Here is a 17,851-nt window from a genome sequence, read left to right as displayed (position 1 = left end):
CAACAAACCCCCGCCCTATACTCTCACTTCCGGTCCAGGAGTGAGGCGCGCAGCGAGCTGTACCGCCTCTAGTGCACTACCGGAAGTTTGCACCGCTTCCGGTATGGGAGCACTTCCGCCGCCGCGGGTGTAGAGACGGCGTCGCCGTCTCCATGGCAACTAGCGCCGGCGCCATGGCGCCCGCCGACTCGCTGCTGCGCTACAACCCGCCCGTGCTCGCCAGCCGCTCCCCGCGGGCCCAGCCGCCCAAAGGGCGCCCCTCGACGCCCGGAGAGCCGCCGCAGGAGCTCCTCAACGTCATCCTGCCGCCGCGGTGAGCGGGACGGCTTCCCCCCACCCGCCCCGTTAACCCCGGGGCCCGTCCCCGGCCGCTGAACCCCGGCTCTGCCCAGCAGGGAATGGGAGGAGGAGAACCGGCGCTGGGTGCAGGAGGTGTCCAGCGCGCCCAGCACACGCGCGGATATCATCCACTTGCAGGAGCATCTGGACCGGCGGCTGCAGGAGCGGCAGGCGCGGGAGACCGGCATCTGCCCCGTGCGCAGGGAGCTCTACCGGCAGTGCTTCGGTACCCGCCGCCGCACACCACTCCTCGCCTTCATCCCAGAGCCCCCAGCCCCGGCACCCCGGTTTATCCCCCCCCCAAATAGTGTCCTTGTTTTTCCCCTACCCAGCAGTATAGTTTCCCTCCCAGTATCTCCCTTTTCCCCTCAGTGTCCCCATTTTCCCCTACCCAGCACCTTGGTTTCCCTCCCAGCATCTCCCTTTTCCCCTCTAGTATCCGCATTTCCCCCTACCCTGCACCCCAATTCCACCGGTCCCCCAGCAACCCAGTTCCTCCTCCCCAGGGCATCCCTGGTTCCCGCTTCCCAGCACCCATATTCCACCCCAATCTCCCCCCTCAGCATCCTCTCTCCCAGCCCAAGGCAAGGTTTGGGGCACCAGTGGGGGATCCTGGAGGACCCTGGCCATCCCAGCTCTGCGCAGAGTCCTCGTGGTACCCCCAAAACTGACAGCAGCATCAGCTGGGAGGGTTCCCCTACACACATGTCTAAATGCAAGATGCAAAGTGGCACAAACCTCTCTCAGTTGTACTTAACAATTAATTTAAAATAACTTAAACCCCTGTGTAACTGCTAAGCACTCTTACAGGCTCTGCTGATCTGAGGGATTGTCTTTGGGTTAAGCAGGATTCTTCTGGAGGCTCCTGATTCTTCTGGAGGCTCCAAACTCCTCTGGAGGCTTCCCCGCAACTGCAAGAAAGGATGAGGATACACTTAATTCTATATCTTGAATACAGGGATCTCCTCCCACCTTTGTTTCCCTGGAATAGGCACCACATTGCAGAGCTTAGACCATAGTGTATTGATCAGAGAATGGTTTGGGTTGGAAGGGACCTTAGAAATCATCCAGTTCCAAGCCCGTGCCACGGAGCTTTTGCTGTTAGCACCATCAGTGCCTCCCCACCGCTCCACTCTTCTTGTCAGCACCTGATGCCACAGCTCTAACGTAACAAAACAAAACCTGTGTCTCTGTTAAACCCCTGCCTTTGTGGCACAAAGAACAGGTAAAGATATCAGCTCCAGACCCTGTGCATCCAACGTTCCCAGGTAAACGTACAACAGCTGCTCTCATTCCATCGTTGTCCCTTTTCTTTAAAGACGAACTGATCCGCATAACCACAATCAACTGTGCCGAGCAAGGGCTGCTGCTGCTCCGAGTCAGGGATGAAATCCAGATGACAATCGCAGCTTATCAGACGCTGTACGAGAGCAGCGTGGCATTCGGCATGCGGAAGGCGCTACAGGCTGAGCAAGGCAATTCTGACATGGAAAAGAGAGTAAGTTGGTTGGTTAATTCAATAATGTCATTTTCTGCACGTGAAGCAGGAGATTAAAAGTAAAATGTGATACGAAATCAATCACATGCTCAGCAATTCCAAGCGAATGGATTGAGAGCAGCCTGGAGGAGAAAGGCTTGGGGTGCTGGGGGAGAAGCTCAACATGAGTCGGCAACGTGTTCTTGCAACCCAGAAACCAACCATGTCCTGGGCTGCATCCAAAGCAATGGGACCAGCAGGGGAGGGAGAGGATTCTGCCCCTTCACTCTGCTCTCCTGAAACCTCACCTGGAGCCCTGTGTTCAGTTCTGGAGCACTCAGCACAGGAAGGACATGGATTTGTCCAGAGGAGGCCACAAAGATGAGCTGAGGGCTGGAGAACCTTCTGTACGAGGACAGACTGAGAGAGGTGGGGTTGTTCAGCCTGGAGAAGAGACGACTCTGGGGAGACCTTAGAGCAGCTTCCAGTACAGAAAGGGGCTCCAGGAAAGCTGAGGAGGGGCTCTGGATCAGGGAGTGCAGGGATGGGACGAGGCGGAATGGTTTGAAGCTGAAAGATTGAGATGAGATCTTAGGAAGAAATGTTTTGCTGTGAGGGTGGGGAGGCCCTGGAACAGGTTACCCAGAGCAGTGGTGGCTGCCCCATCCCTGGAGGGGTTCCAGGCCAGGTTGGATGGGGCTTGGAGCCCCTGATCCAGTGGGAGGTGTCCCTGCCCATGGCAGGGGGTGGAACTGGATGGGCTTTGAGGTCCCTTCCAACTCAAACCATTCCATGCTTCTATGATTTCCATTTCCACTGGATGGCAGCACAGGCCATCAAACACTCCTCTCATTGTTCTATGCGTAATTGTGCTTCATAAATTATGTGCCGAAGCACTGTACAATTTTGTCCCTCTTAATGGAAAGTGGATTATTAACAAACAAAACTTAAGAGATCTGTTTATCTTTCCAAGATTGCAGAGCTAGAAGAGGAAAAGCGGGAGCTAGAAAGACAAGTGAGTGAAGAGAAAGCTAGATGTGAAACGATTGAAAAACGTGGAAATGAAAAGCAGCAGCTGGAGGAAAAGAAACACACTGAAGAGGTTCAGTTCCTGAAACGAATGAATCAACAGCTGAAGGTTAGTAAAAAGAAGAAACACAATTCCAAACAGAAATGGTAAAACTACTTATTTTGTAATTAGAAAAATATGATTTTGTGTCATTTGAGAGTGTTACATTTATGATTTGTGTTAGTGTTCCACTTCAAGTTCGCAATGAAATGGGAACGCAGCGCTTCCACAGTCCCTCGTTCCTTGCTCTGTCAGCATGGGCCGTTCGTTGCTCACCAGCAACAGGCAAGCAGCAGGCACGGGGGCTGCGCTCCAGCCACACCTTCACTGAACCAGAGGCTTCCTGGTGATTGCCCAGGGCTCTGGTGGGACAGCCACCACTGCTCTGGGCAACCTGGGCCACGGCCTCCCCACCCTCACAGCAAAACATTTCTCTCTAAGATCTCATCTCAATCTCCCCTCTTTCAGCTGAAAACTATTCCCCTTTTCCCTATCCCCGCACTCCCCGATTAAGAGCTCAGCACGGAGCTGCTTTCCTCATCTTCTCTGTTTCGGAAGTCTCTCCTTCCTAAATCACTGAGGCCTTGAGGCCATCTGGAAATGGTTCAGGGCACAAAATGGAAGAACTGTTCAATCAAGTGTTGTGCCACTGGGTCCTTGTTCCTTCCTTGAAGCATAAGCCCCTTAACAGCTGCGTACACGCTCCTGTTGTCGTCTGTTCCAACGGCAGCTCTAGGAAGAGGAGAATCCAGGAGTCCTGGAAGCTCCAAGCGCTGCTGGCTCCCTAAGCACAGGTCACTCTCTGATCAATCTCCTAATTGGGTGTCAAGTTGTCTCACTAACTGACAAATTCACTGTTCCCAGCTGCTTTGTCCCAGAGTTTCTCTTCCAAATGCCAGAGCACCAAGCGTTTAATTTAGGGAACGGTCCAGCCCGAAATCGGAGCATTCAGACCACTCTTTCAACAGCTTTTATTTAATTTCCTCTTCAATGCTTTACATTATGAAACGAGTCTCATTGTATGGAGCCTGGGCCAGCTCTTTTCTTCTCAGAATGCAACACGCCTGTATGCCAAGAATGAAAAGCTAATTTATAAAACATGTAGTCAGGAATGTCATAGTGAGGGAAAAACACCCTGGCCTGCTCCTCTGAAGCACTGCAGTGTCCCTCCACTCCTCCCTTTGAGGATCTAACAGACAATTTATCACTTCTCAGCAACATGGGTTTGTTTTTTAGGTTCGATCTAATTTGACTTACTCTGTCCTTTGTTTTTCAGGCCCAACTTGAAAGCATCACTGCAGTAAATAAGTAGATTTGTTTGTCGGCCATCCTGGCAGCAAAGTCAGAGCAAGAAGTTTGCAATTAGTGACAAGGATTTGTCTTCATAAAACAATCTCGAATGTTCACTTACCGGTAACTGAAGGCAGTGTGATTGTATTCCTTCTCTCTTTCTCTCTCTCTCCGAGTTGAAATGCCAGAGCTTTAATAACTCCTCTTTGATGCCATCTCAACCTTCAGCTCCTCAAGTAGTGACCCCATCTGGCACTTCCCTGTTGTAACACATTAGAAAACCTTCAACGCAATGAATTAATAAACATTTTTATATGCAATCATCTGTGTAACATTATTACTTTGAAAATGTAAAGAAGTCAGAAGTAACATACAAGGGGTCTACATTCATAGAATCATAGCCTTTAAGGTTGGAAAAGACCTCTAAGATCAAGTCCAACCAAGAACCAAACCGCAGAGAATTCCCAGGCAGGTGCCCAGAGGGCATTTCCTTGCGTTGATGCCAACCGTACCTCAGAGCCTCTCGTGGTAACCTGGCATGAGCAGCTCCAGAGCTCTCCACGGGGTTATTTCTCCTGAAATGAAGGGGTCCAGTACCATTCCACCATCACATCTGGGTGGCAGGAAATGGAACCTCTACTGGAAGTACCTGTGTCACCCACTGGCAACACACCACAAGCCCAGGGAAAAAAGAATTCACTGTGGTCAAAAGAAAAGCTCTACAGAGCCAGATTCCAGACAAACACCGAACCACCGCCCAGCAACGCTTCAGGAGATGTTTTTCCAGCGCAGTGTTTCCTGGCCGGAGATGGTGATGTGGAAATGCCACCATCTCCAACTGCATAAAGAACTTTCAGATGATGCAGAAACAAAGGGCGAGCCGCTGCTCCCGGGAACAAGACGGAGCAATCCCACCAGGCTCGGAATGGGAACAGCAAGTTTTATATTAAAAAAAGCCACTGCACACTAGAGCTGGTTTATGTAAAATTTAATAGAATAAGCAGTTATTGCTTATGTTTGAACTTTTTGTGCTTTGATCTTTGTTCCTCCAAGCCAGTTTTTTTCTTGTTCTTATTCTTATTTTTCACGTTGTGAGTTTCATAATACCGGACTCCCACTTTCTTGGAGCGCTGCTGCCTCTCGGCTCGTCTTCTCTGCAAATACACACACAACGTATTACCCAATCCGCAGTATCCATACCCCGAATTCATCTGCATTCTTTCCAATGCTGTTCATTTTGCATTCTACACGTCTTAAGTAAAGTAAATCATTTCAAGCCAAACATTTCTGATGTGAATGTACAGGCATCGACAAGGAATCCACCCACCCTCTTGAAATGTGACACAGGAAGAGATGCTTTAGTCTTGACAAAGGCAAAGAACAAGGGACAAGCAGAGCCTGATGCGCACAGTCCTGTACAAGGTCTTGAGAAGATGTGTCAGAACATTCACAGAACACAATCTCCCACTACTTCTGAGAGTCCTAACAGCTCACAGCAATGCTCTAAAAAGCCCTTGCACCACACATTCGCTTACAGACTATTTCCCTTGGTATTTAACTGTTGAGACTTGACCAACGTGGACAGAAAACAGCAGTGGTTCTGTTGTACTCCAGTACTGCCCATCTACTTCCAAGTTCTCCCATCTCCCAGCACTTGGGTCCCTGCTCTCCTAACCTTTGCCCACAAAGGGTTTGCCCTCAGCACCCTTTGCCGTGGTGCCCTGCTGGGCCCTCTGACGGGTGCACGCTCAGCTGGAATGAGCCACTGTCACATCTCACGTCGCCCTCTCTTCACACCCGCAGCCCCTGCACTCTTGCCCCTCTGACTACTGCCCAGTCTGAACGATCTGAGTGATAACAGGTCATCTGTGTATAAAAATCCCAGCTCTGATATCCTGCTCGTTTGCTGTACCAGAAGAAACCACACTTACTTCTTTGGATGTAAGCTTCTTGCCAGGCTGTTTACCCAAATCATCTTCATCTTCCTCTTCTGCTTTCCTCTTTCTTTTATTGTCTGTGCTGCCTGTAAACAGCAGAGATCAAACACTCTAGCATCTTCCAGAACGCCAATCTGTTTGCAGAATTCAAGACCGGGTCACCATCCCATCCATCTACTCCAGCCAAGCATTCCTCTGGCCGTATTTTAACGGCTTCTGCCAGAACAACACGTGTGTTCCTTACCAGAATTGCTCCCTAGCACGATGAAAACTGTTCTTCAGATGGAGATTGCTTAAAGCTCCATGCAGCTCCAGAAGAACTTCACGGTCCTGTCAGAGCAGGGTTCTTCCACACAATTGTGCCTTTAATCAAGTTTACTATGGAAACTGAAGCCACAGCCTCTTGAAGTCACCCCAGTAAAACCTATAGCCTGAAGTAGCTCTGTGCTTTTATAACATCGTAAACCCCTTCCACTCCCTCCTGTGTAATATTACACCATGTGGGATGGAAGCTGCTCAGACTGCAATATGCCTGTAGCATCATTCTTTGGGAAATACATTTGTCTTTGCTTCGCCTTACTTGCCGGCCAAGGGACACATCTGGCTACGCAGACAGGTGTCCACAGCATGGCAGCAGGATAGCTATGGATTCAAACAGCTCCGGAGGAAAAAGAACTTGCCATCAGGAGCTACCAATGCTTCTCCCTACTCTTGCCTACAGGTATTCCATCTGTAGATTAAGAACTACTGATCTTGATTTACCTCTGTCTTCAGCTTCCTTGGGCTCTTCAGAGTTCTGCACAGATTTTGCAAGCACTTTTTCAGTCAGCTGCTTTGGGATTCTACAAAAGATAAAACAAGCAATGAAAGAATGTTGTAACTTAAAATATAACCATCCCTGAGAAGCGATAGGTCTCCAACAGATCCCAGCTGCCCATCAGCAGCAAAGCCACAGCCTTTGCATGCAATACAGTGATCTCATCTCTGGAGTTACTGCGTTTGTGTACTGCACAAAGGGACAAAATAGAACACTTGGCCTTGAAATCCCAGTCCTCACAAAGCTGGTGGATGAGCCTTGCTAAAACTGGACCTGTTGTCTGTCACCATTCTGTGATTCTATGACTTGTGTGAGGCATGCAGTCATGCAGTCCACGTATGGACTGAAACTACAGCACAACTGCCTCAACCCATTTTCCCCTGTAAAATGTTTAGGTACAGATCCTGGTACCTGATTGCTGAGAATCTCTTCGCTTTGGCTTTATCCAGAAATTTTTTGTATTTCGCGATCTTCTCCTCCAAAGCCTGGAGAACGGCCTTAGAGCTCTCACGGGCACTGGACACAGCCGGCTGTGAGTCCTCCTCCTCCAAATCCTGATGTTGCTCATTTTCCTCTTTCTCCTCTTCCTGCTCCTCCTCTCCAGCAGAATCACTGTCTGTTTCATCAAAGCCCAGCACATCCACAGGAACCAGGTCTTCTTCCGAGAACTGAGGTGCCACATTAATCCTCCCAAAGTTCTGCCGAACCTGTGACATCAGTTGCTTAATTTCATTGTCCGCATTATTCTTCTCTTCTGCTGGCTCCACACTTGGTGCTACCGATTCAGAGATTTTCTCTTCATTATTATCTTGGCTCGATGTTGTAGCTGCTTCCAATGCAGGAGGCTACAAGAAAGCAAACAACGGATGTATTATCCACAAAGTCTGTCCCACTGTTTTGGAAGGGACCCAAAAGCCCATCTAGTTCCATGCCCTGCCATGAGCAGGGACACCTCCCTCTGGATCAGGCTGCCCATCATCCAACCTGGCCTTGAACACCTCCAGGGATGGGGCAGCCACCATTTCTCTGGACAACCTGGGCACAGCACTCATCATGAAGAATTTCTTCCTAACGTCTAAACTATATCTCCCCCCTTCCAATTTAAAGCCATTTCCCCTCGTCCTATCACTACATACCCTTGTAAAACGTTCCTCCCTAGCTTTCTTGTAGGCCCCCTTCAGGTACTGGACTGCTACCTGGTCCTCAACAAATGCAAGTGCCACCCGAATCACCAGACTCGCACAGAGCCCAGGACGTGCACTGCCCAAGGACACAGCAATCTGGGACAAACCACTGCGAACACCACTAGGAAAACTGAACGATATGTGAGAAGAAGAGGCAGGAGCATCACGTTCTCACCTGAGGACCTGTTTCTGCATTCGGTGGCTTCACAAAGTATGGAATTCTGCCTCTCTGCCAGTCATTGAGAACCATCTTGCTCACAGTCTGCGTGTCAGGCTCACCGCCCTGAAAGAACCCAGTATTAATGAATGCTCATGTTCGCACGGCATAGCACTTTCCTCCCCTGTAAGCAACAGGCACAGTCCTGTTTGCCACGTTCATTAACAGGCCATGGGCTCTTCCAGCCTGCAAACACAGAAAGTCGTCACACCTTCAGCAGTTTTCCAGTCCTACAGGCGAGTTTCTCAAGGAAGTCCTCTGTATCTTCCCAGGAATCAATTTTATAGGTCTTTCTGATATACTCAGGTTTAGCTCTTTCCAGCACGGCACTGATATGATCTTCGGGGCTCTTAATCTTTTCAACTTGAACCTGAAAACAAATAATAGCATATCAACCCTTTGGAAAATGCACATTCACTTCTTTGAACCCACCGTATCAATGACAGCAAGTATTTTCCAACATTTCAAGTGGGCACATACCACTCCTTTCAGCACAATGTCCGTTTCCGAGTCTCCAGATGGATAAACCACACCCGGGCAGTCAATGAGGAAAATCCGCCGCATCAAGGTAATATATTGCCACACCTGAAAGAGATCGGTATTTCCCCACATTACCTCCTTCTACACAGCCTTTGAAACTCAGTTTTCCTTTTTCACAATCCTTAACTTCAGGGATATTTAGGAGTGGAATCATAGAATAGTTTGGGTTGGAAGGGACCTTAAAGATCATCCAGTTCCAACCCCCTGCCATGGACACGTCCCACCAAGGGCCCATCCAACCTGGCCTTGAACCCCTCCAGGGATGGGGCAGCGACAAATTCCCTGGGCAACCTGGGCCAGCGCTTCACCACTCTCATGGTGAAGACATTCCTCCTCATGTCCAGTCTAAATCTGCCCCTCTCCAGTTTACACCCAGTGCCCCTTGTCCTATCGCTACAAGCTTTTGTAAGCAGTCCCTCTCCAGCTTTCTTGTAGCCCCTTCAGGTACTAGAACGTTGCTATGAGATCTCCTGGGATCCTTCTCTTCTCCAGGCTGAACAACCCCAACTCTCTCAGCCTGTCCTCGGATGGGAGGCGCTCCAGTAAAATGAACAGCCTAACAAAAAAGATTCTTGTAACTTTGTTGTCTTGTTTACTGTCACATTCTTGAAGAACAGAGTTAGGAATTCAGTGCTAACAGAGACTGACAGCACAAAGGAATCCAATCCACTGACTTGGGAAAGCGCAGCTTTCAGGTCAGGCAGCTGAGCATTCACATCCCAGTACAACCCTACAGGGTGGGAACCTAGGAATGCTCCCAGAGTTTCCGAGTCAGCGTCTCATCACCCGTACAATTCAAGTGCTGGACTTGAAAATGTCACTGAGCTCATTTCACGTGGATTCTGCCTTTGATGATGCACTTATGTAATTCATTGTTGTGTGGAACATAAGTAGCTCCTCCTACCTTTGTTTCCCCTGCAATCGGTGCCACATTGCAGACCTTCTTAGACCGTAGGGTATTGATCACCGAGCTTTTGCCAACGTTGGGATAACCAATGAAACCCACGCTGATCTGTTTCTTGTCCGAGTGTAACTGTCAAGAAATAACACACCTTTTTAACCTCACCTCGCAGAGAACAATGGAATTGCTACCACAGCTCAACATCTGAGCAGCCACTGGTTTTGCTACACTGGATGGCAAAAGGGAGTCCAGAGTATTGGATCAAAACACAAGACCAGCTCTTTTCTATCTGTAGAAACGTGTAAAGGTCCTACCAGCTTGCCACTCAAGAACTCCAAGCACTGAAAGAAATATTTGCGACTTCAAAAGGAAGGTGTGAACCTTTTGCCTTCCTTGTTGCTCTAAAATTACTTGCGAACACTTAATTTGGGAACCATTTAGGCTGAGGAACCAAGAAAGTACAAGGAGGGAGCCTTACGATGGAGTTGTTTGCGGATGGAATGGCTATAGGGAAGTGTGCTGACTCCAAATGCCAACAGAAGGACTCCACGCTAAACACCCCCCACACAAACAACCCCACAAACCCCCACAATTGCTCTTTACCTTTCCAAACTGCCTCAAAAGCTGTATGAAAGCACCTTTGCCAAAAGGGTTCGTGAGGCTGGCGTGGAAAGCAAGTGTTGGATACTCCTGGGAAAGGACAGCAACCCAGCGCTTCTAGAGAGGAAAATATCACTCAGTCAAGGATCCTGCACTGCGGAGGTGGCAAAACAATCTGCTTATAAGCAGGAGTAACCGTGTCTTTGCTTGGGTCACAAATGCAACTGTGTGAAACTCACTGCGTAAGAACCTTTGAAGCATTTCACCAACCTAACAGCTAAAAGCACTAAGTATTGTTTTAATGAAAGACAAAAAAGTCTCCCCAAAACGCCTTCACTGCTAGCTACAACTAATTAGCTTAACAACATAAAGAAAACCAGCTGTGGTGGATATGGATCTTAAGCAGACTAACACTTAGTGTACTCTGGAGACATCAGCTGAACTGTTAAATCCAGACAGAGGAAGCAGAGAATTTGTGGCTGATGAGTGTTGCTCAACTCAGCCAAACTTGGACAGATTTACATCGTAATTGTTACTCGTACAGCAGCAAAGAGCTCCCATGGACCCAGTTACGTTCCACCCTGGGGGGCCAGCGTGAGGACTGGCCACAGAACTAACACAGAAGCTGCAACACGAACAAAGAAGGCCTGAAGAATAGCAAGCAGGATGGTGCTTACAGTAGCCCAGGTAGGAATGAGATCACACTTGTTCAGGACAAAAATGAGATGCTTCCAGTGTTTCTCCTTTTTAAGATACGACTCCACATGAGGGGAGCGAGTGCCCATGGGATCCCTGGCATCGAGAACTTGAACAACAACATCTGAGGAGTCAATCACCTGGAAAACAATGATGCAGGGAAAGGATTTTACAGAAAGTAAGATATCAACACTTCCAAAATGAAAACTGGGCATTTTCTAAACATCATAATTGATTTAAAACTCTTGTGTCCTTCAGGAACAGATGCTGCTTCCCTACACTGTAGAGCAGCTTCCTTGGTCCTTCACATTCTCTTCCACCGGCTCCTCTCCACAGTCCGCCTGGACAGCTGAACAGCTTTTACCTGTTCTTACCCACCGGGAAGACGCTTGTAACACTTGGAAAGAAAACACAGCAGCCAAATGAGGAAATTAATTGCTTCAGCGGACAAAAACCAATGCTCCCCATCCACTCTGAAGCAATTAAATTCTGCCATTTCATAAAGGATCAGGATATAAAGTATGTTTTCTGGATCAATATGAAACACACCACCAAGCAGGAACCTGCTGTTAGTCCACTAAGCATCTACAGCAGGGAGCTGTCATTTTATGACTCGCTTCAAGCCAAGCGAATTTGTTTCACAGCTATTTCCTGCATTTTTGGCAGCGCCTTACTGAAATCTGTTTTGCTCTATCACTCCCAGCACTTTCAGATCTAGATGAAAAGCTTTTAAGCCATATACAGAAATTCAGAGCAAAAAGTCAAGCAATTTCACACCTACCGGTCACTGAGAGGACACAAACTACTCTGACAACCCAAATTCTATTTCCCTAATAATCAAGGGGACTCACAGCCAGACCCTTCCAAAGACAATCCTATCTATATGCCAGATGTTTTCAGCCTGAAGAAACTTCAGGGCCTCTGCCCAGTTGATTTGTAGTGAAGCCCCAGGAATCTAAGTGAAGCCAATACCTCCCCTCTGCCAGTCTGCTTCTGGATCATATATTTCAAGGATGTTTGTTCCAGTGGGACAAGAGCTCAAGAAACAAGCTCAGTCAAGCAGAGATTTGAAAGTGAATCTCTGTTCCCTCCTCCTATACACCAGCTGTTTCTGTTCCCGTTTATGTTCTGTATAAGTACCAGAAACAGGGCGCGTGGTTTCAATCAGTTCCACTGGGCTGACAGGAAAACAGGCAAGGAAACAGCAAACTCGGGACATCTCCGTGTGAAGAAAGTCAGTGTCTCAATGTCTCTAAGAAACCTCACAGCAAGTTCAATTGGTTCAAACCTTCCCCAACAGAGCAATAAATAGTTTCACAGCTCTTCTGATCATTGCTGTACAGGATTTCTAACATTACGCTGAAGCACCTGACTTTGTAAAGGCTGACTAGCAAACATGACTCTGGTGTGATTGCAAACACTGCTTACCTTGTAAAGCTCGCCCCAGATCCTTTTGGACTGTCCTTTCTTGAAGATTTCTTCTTGTGCTTCATCCCTGCAAGAGGGTCACCAGAGAAATCAGCACCACAGTAACCAGTCACAGCCATTTACAGACAGAAGATGAGGCCCACGTAACCCACAGCTGGGATTTAGCCCCTTCCCTGCCCTCCACCTTCAACTGACTCATCTGCAGGAATATCCTGCAAACACATGCTCATTCAGGGATTTCTGTCTGCCCATGGGTCAGTCTCCATCCAACCCAAAATGTCAGCATGGAGATGTTGACATGCAAAGACGAAAGGGTCCTATGGAAGCAACGGTTTGGTTAAATACACCGGGAGAAAACAGCATTAAAAAAAATCCCATATTCAGCTGATTTCATAGAACCACGGAATGGTTTGGCTTGGAAGGGACCTTAAAACCCATCCAGTTCCATTCCCTGCCGTGCGCAGGGACACCTCCCACTGGATCAGGGGCTCCAAGCCCCATCCAACCTGGCCTGGAACCCCTACAGGGATGGGGCAGCGACCACTGCTCTGGAAAACCTGTTCCAGGGACTCCCCACTCTCACAAGAAAACATTTCTCCCTAAGATCTCATCTCTATCTCCTCCCTTTCAGCTTAAAACCACCCCGCCTCGTCCTATCCCTGCACTCCCCAATTTCACTTTCCTTACTCCTCATAGAGGTACGGCATCGAAATTACCCAATACCTCTTTAAAAATAAATCTGGCCTCTCAGAAACGTAAACAACAAATGATTTCTCCTTTCTGTTCACCTCACACCGGTGTCTTCTGTCACCAGGTCTCGATCCTTGCCCTGATCATAAGATCCCGAGGAGGCTTCAGCGTTCTCCACCAGAGACTGCACATCACTGGCAGAAAGATTCGGTCTTTTCCTCTGGGCTTTGGGGCCAAACGTTGTTTCGAATGTTTCCGTGTCAAGAATGTGAACTCTAGAGGTCTAGGGATAAAACAGGTTAGTGAAAACTCTTTTTCCCACTCTCAGGGCAGGCAGCGTATGAGACCTTGGCTCACTGCAGCTCTGCAGCCGGTGACAAGAGCCACAGGCCCTTCCCTAACAATGTTTGAGTTCTCCGGCTTAATCTTTGGGAAACACGAGTAGGTGTTTAATAAGCAACAAAACGCTTTGCGTTTGCCAAAGAACTGTGAACCATAATGATGTCAAATGTAATTAAAGCAACATTGATGAAAACCTAACTGCTATCTTTGATCAGTTCTCATTTTTCTAACGAGTGCACAAACCTCGCCAAATTCGCAGGTTTTTGTCAGGGATAATTACAATCAAAATTGTAGATTTTAAAGCCTGTAATGAACGCCAGAGTTTCTTGGAACAAGACGCAATCTGCTGCTGAAAGGAGTTATTTGTTTTTGGAATGCATAGTTTTGTTTCCCATAACTTTTTCTTTCATTTAGGTAACATTTTTATGACATAAACCTGGAAAGTTTCCACATGAAAAGAGACCAAAGCAACAGCTCAGACGTCGTGAAAGAAACCTGATAATAACTAAAACTGGATGTACCGCAAAGGAAGGCTGCATGCACCAGGGCTTCTGATTCATGTTAAAAAGCAGATTTGAGTTCAAGTTCTTCCACAGGAGTGTTTGCAGTGGGAAGAACCTAAAACAGCCCCTCTGCCACATGGCACCAAGTTGCTGCGGTTATCCCACACCAGTACATGAGCCCGGGACGCTTTAGGGCAAATTTCCTATTAGAAAATGAGAATTTCTAATACAGAATCGATCTCACAAACTACAGGGAAGTAAAACACTGTTTTTTCGCCTTCACATCGGACATGCACAGTGACAGACTCTCCAAAATGTCCTTGCCCAAGCCATCCACTCCTAATGCTTCTGGAGCACGGCTTTGCTGGGCTGGACAGACCACCCCAAACAAACAACACCTCTGTGAAGAAATCTAGCCTTGCTTGGCATGGATGACCGATACTCACGTGTGGTTTGATCCGATCGTAGAACAGGGACATCGGCAGCTTCTTCTGCTTCATAATCACCTTGTAAGGATCCTTCATGACCGTTTCCATCTCTTCCTGAAACTTCTGTAGGGAAGACTGCTTGATCACACGAGTGTTTCCTGCATATAAAAATAAACACTGTACCCAATTGCTTCTCCCTTTTGCTGCCTTGGACAAAAACCAGAATTCTCTTTGAGATAAACCCCAAAGCAGCATAAATTTAGCCCTACACCTTCTTCCTACTGCCTAAAGAAAATGTTAAAAGTCTTCTTAGGACACTTAATAGACCCAGGCTACAACACACATGAGCAAACCCCAAGAAATGACGGATGGAGAGAGGATAATGCCACTGAAGGAGCCTGTGGGATGTCTCTGCCCATGGCAGGGGGGTTGGAACTAGATGATCTTTAAGGTCCCTTCCAACTCAACCTATTCTATGATTCTCTGAGGGAAGCAAACCTCGAACCAAGAGCCCACACCGATGCTGAGGCTTCTCCGCCTTCCCTGTCCACCTGTTCCACAGCTCTGGTATCACCATTCCGAAATAACCGCTCCCTATAGACAAAGGTCAATGGTTTTTACGCTGCCGAGTCTGAAAGTTGAAACTCACTCACCAAACCATTTAATATTTGGCTCCACTCTTGCAACCGTGCCCGGTGCCACTGTTGATTGATACTGCAGAGGCCGGATCACTTTTCCATACTTGTTTCTAAGTGGAAAAAAAGGAAAACATGTAAGCACAAGTGGGCAGCATACACCCCTCCAGCACGTCTGATCACACACAAAAGCCAGACAGAATCTTCAGCAAGGACTGAGTTGTCAAAGAGAGGCAGAGGATGGTTAACTCTGACCTCGGAATGGGAGAGGTGACATCAGCCAGGGCAGACCCCAAGCCCCACTCCAGCTTGCCCAGGCTTTTGACAAAGGCTGCTCACCTCAAATCAGCGAGTGACTGAGGTACAGAAGGCACCAAAGCACCGTTTCCCAGTAAACCCCACTCCCTTTTGTAACAGGAAAATCTTTAATCCACTCGACCCACCCACTGGTGCAACACCATGGAATGGTTTGGGTTGGAAGGGACCTCAAAGCCCATCCAGTTCCACCCCCTGCCATGGACAGGGACACCTCCCACTGGAGGAGGCTCCGAGCCCCATCCAACCTGGCCTGGAACCCCTCCAGGGATGGGGCAGCCACCACTGCTCTGAGCAACCTGTTCCAGGGCCTCCCCACCCTCACAGCAAAACATTTCTTCCCAAGATCACATCTCAATCTCCCGTCTTTCAGCTTAAAACTGTTTCCCTTTGCCCTATCCCTGCACTGCCTAATAAAAAGCACCCCCCCGAGCTTTCTTGCAGGCAAACAACCATGAGAAGATGGTTTCCAAGTTCAGATCTGGCTTAAATTTAGCAATTTTTTAAAAGCACATTGCTCAGTCTGTTCTCAAAACAAAGCAAAACAAAACACAATGACTGATGTGACCTCAGGCTCTCAGAGCCCCTGGGGCACCCACACTACTGCAAAGGTGCTTATGGGGAGGCTGTTCCACAGCCTGTGGGTTTCCAGCAGAGTGGAGTGGTTTCCACACAAAGGAACCACGTGCAAGCTCAGCCCCTTGGAGAATTTGAGGTGAGGTTTTGAATTATACTCTTTACTGGAAATGACAAAATTTGGGGTGGTTTGGGGTTCACGACACTCCTGTGAGATCACATCAGCTCTCTGCAGCGTATATTTTCCAGCTGTATTTCCTGATAAGCATCGCTGCTCCATCTGGAGCTTTTGACGTCACTCCCTGGCTCATGGCATCCCAGGGAACACAAGGAGCAGCTCTACACGTGCCAACAGCCAAGATGTCACTTAGCCCCGACCACCACACTGCCTGGCCGGGGCATGGCAGCACGGGCAGGGCTCTGGGCATGGTGCTCACCTCCGCTCCTTCTGCCGGTACATGTTGAGGCGCCGGATGGTTGCTCGGTCCCGCATGTTGTTTCCTCCCGCGCCCCCCACACGATCTGCAGAGAGAAAAAAGCATCAGACCTGGTCCTGGGCAGCCTGGCAGAGCCAAGCCCAACCCAGAAGATCTCGGTGCGGTAGAGCCCAGAGCAGCCCGGCACAGCCCTGTAGAGCCTGGCAGAGCCTGGCTGCAACCCAACAGAGCCCGGCGGAGCCCCGCTGCAACCCAACAGAGCCCCGCAGAGCCCGCTGCAACCCAACAGAGCCCCGCAGAGCCCGCTGCAACCCAGCAGAGCCCCGACAGAGCCCTGCAGAGCCCGTTGCAACCCAGCAGAGCCCCGCAGAGCCCCGACAGAGCCCTGCAGAGCCCGTTGCAACCCAGCAGAGCCCCGCAGAGCCCCGACAGAGCCCTGCAGAGCCCGTTGCAACCCAGCAGAGCCCAGCGGAGCCCCGTTGCAACCCAACAGAGCCCGGCGAAGCCCCGCTGCAACCCGACAGAGCCCCGCTGCAACCTGGCAGAGCCCTGCAGAGCCCGCTGAAACCCAACAGAGCCCCGCTGCAACCCAGCAGAGCTCCACAGAGCACCGGCAGAGACCCCCGCTGAGCCCCGCTGCAAGCCGGTGAGGCCCGGCGCGGCCCGTACCGGGGTTGGTGCTGGCGCGGGAGGGGTTGATGGTGCTGCGGCCCTTGTAGCGCGGTTTCACCATGGTGCCGGCGGGGCCGCGTTCGCAAACGGACAGGAGAGAACACGGAGGCCGCTTCGCAACACGCTCCACGCCGGGCAGGAAGCTGCCGAACAGCACTTCCGGCGCGGCCGGAGTCGAGGTGGGGAGCGAGGTGACGTAGTTCCGAGCAACTTCCGGCTGCGCAGGTCCTAGTGCCTCCCTCCTCGCGTTATGGCCGCAGGTCCCACGTTGTCCCCATCCCTCAGTGCCCTCTCCGTGGGACGGGGACTCAGAGGGAGGCGGATGGGGCTCAACTAGGTTCAGCGTCAGGTCCTGCACTTGGGCCACAGTAACCCCCTGCAGCGCTCCAGGAGTGGGGAAGAGCAGGTGGAAAGCTGCCTGGTGGAAAAAGACCTGGAGGTGCTGGATGACAGTGGCTAAAAGTGAGCCAGCGGTGGCCCAGGTGGCCAAGAAGGCCACCAGCATCCTGGCTTGGATCAGCCATGGTGTGGCCAGCAGGAGCAGGGCAGGGATCAACCCTTGTGCTCACCTGCACTTCAGATCCTGGGGTCAGTTTTGCTGCAAGAAGGACGTTGAGGGGCTGGAGTGTGTCCGAAGAAGGGAACGGAGCTGGGAATGGGCAAGAGAACAAGGGTTCTGTGAGCTGCTGAGGGACCTGGGGCTGCTTATCTTGGAGGAGGTTGAGGGGAGACCTCATCATTCTCCACAGCTCCTGAGA

General features: G+C 49.7%; 2 protein-coding genes across 3 annotated transcripts; one reads left to right on the top strand and one right to left on the bottom strand.

The window, feature by feature from the left end:
* The first annotated feature begins 81 nt into the window (after positions 1–81).
* Positions 82–4,997, top strand: DNALI1 (dynein axonemal light intermediate chain 1). 2 transcript variants are annotated; one of them, XM_054086691.1, is made up of 5 exons: positions 82–313; positions 396–565; positions 1,659–1,837; positions 2,790–2,954; positions 4,162–4,997. In XM_054086691.1, the coding sequence occupies exons 1-5, from the start codon at positions 153–155 to the stop codon at positions 4,195–4,197; spliced, it is 711 nt and encodes a 236-aa protein (XP_053942666.1). In that variant the 5' UTR covers positions 82–152; the 3' UTR covers positions 4,198–4,997. The 2 variants fall into 2 exon arrangements, with proteins under 2 accessions (XP_053942666.1, XP_053942665.1); XM_054086690.1 differs by having other exon boundaries at positions 393–565.
* A 135-nt stretch (positions 4,998–5,132) lies between these two features.
* GNL2 (G protein nucleolar 2) lies at positions 5,133–17,271 on the bottom strand. The gene is made up of 16 exons (XM_009564415.2): positions 17,091–17,271; positions 16,422–16,506; positions 15,112–15,206; positions 14,477–14,616; positions 13,284–13,468; positions 12,496–12,562; positions 11,049–11,207; positions 10,375–10,488; positions 9,775–9,903; positions 8,811–8,915; positions 8,542–8,700; positions 8,289–8,396; positions 7,341–7,774; positions 6,875–6,954; positions 6,107–6,198; positions 5,133–5,329 (listed from the first exon to the last, which is right to left on the bottom strand). The coding sequence occupies exons 1-16, from the start codon at positions 17,152–17,154 to the stop codon at positions 5,180–5,182; spliced, it is 2,166 nt and encodes a 721-aa protein (XP_009562710.1). The 5' UTR covers positions 17,155–17,271; the 3' UTR covers positions 5,133–5,179.
* Between the last annotated feature and the right edge of the window lie 580 nt (positions 17,272–17,851).

The sequence above is a fragment of the Cuculus canorus genome, chromosome 22 (assembly GCF_017976375.1).
Source record: "Cuculus canorus isolate bCucCan1 chromosome 22, bCucCan1.pri, whole genome shotgun sequence".
Taxonomy (NCBI): Eukaryota; Metazoa; Chordata; class Aves; order Cuculiformes; family Cuculidae; genus Cuculus; species Cuculus canorus.
Note: the sequence above shows the minus strand (reverse complement) of the source record. Positions and strands in the feature narration are given on the sequence as shown.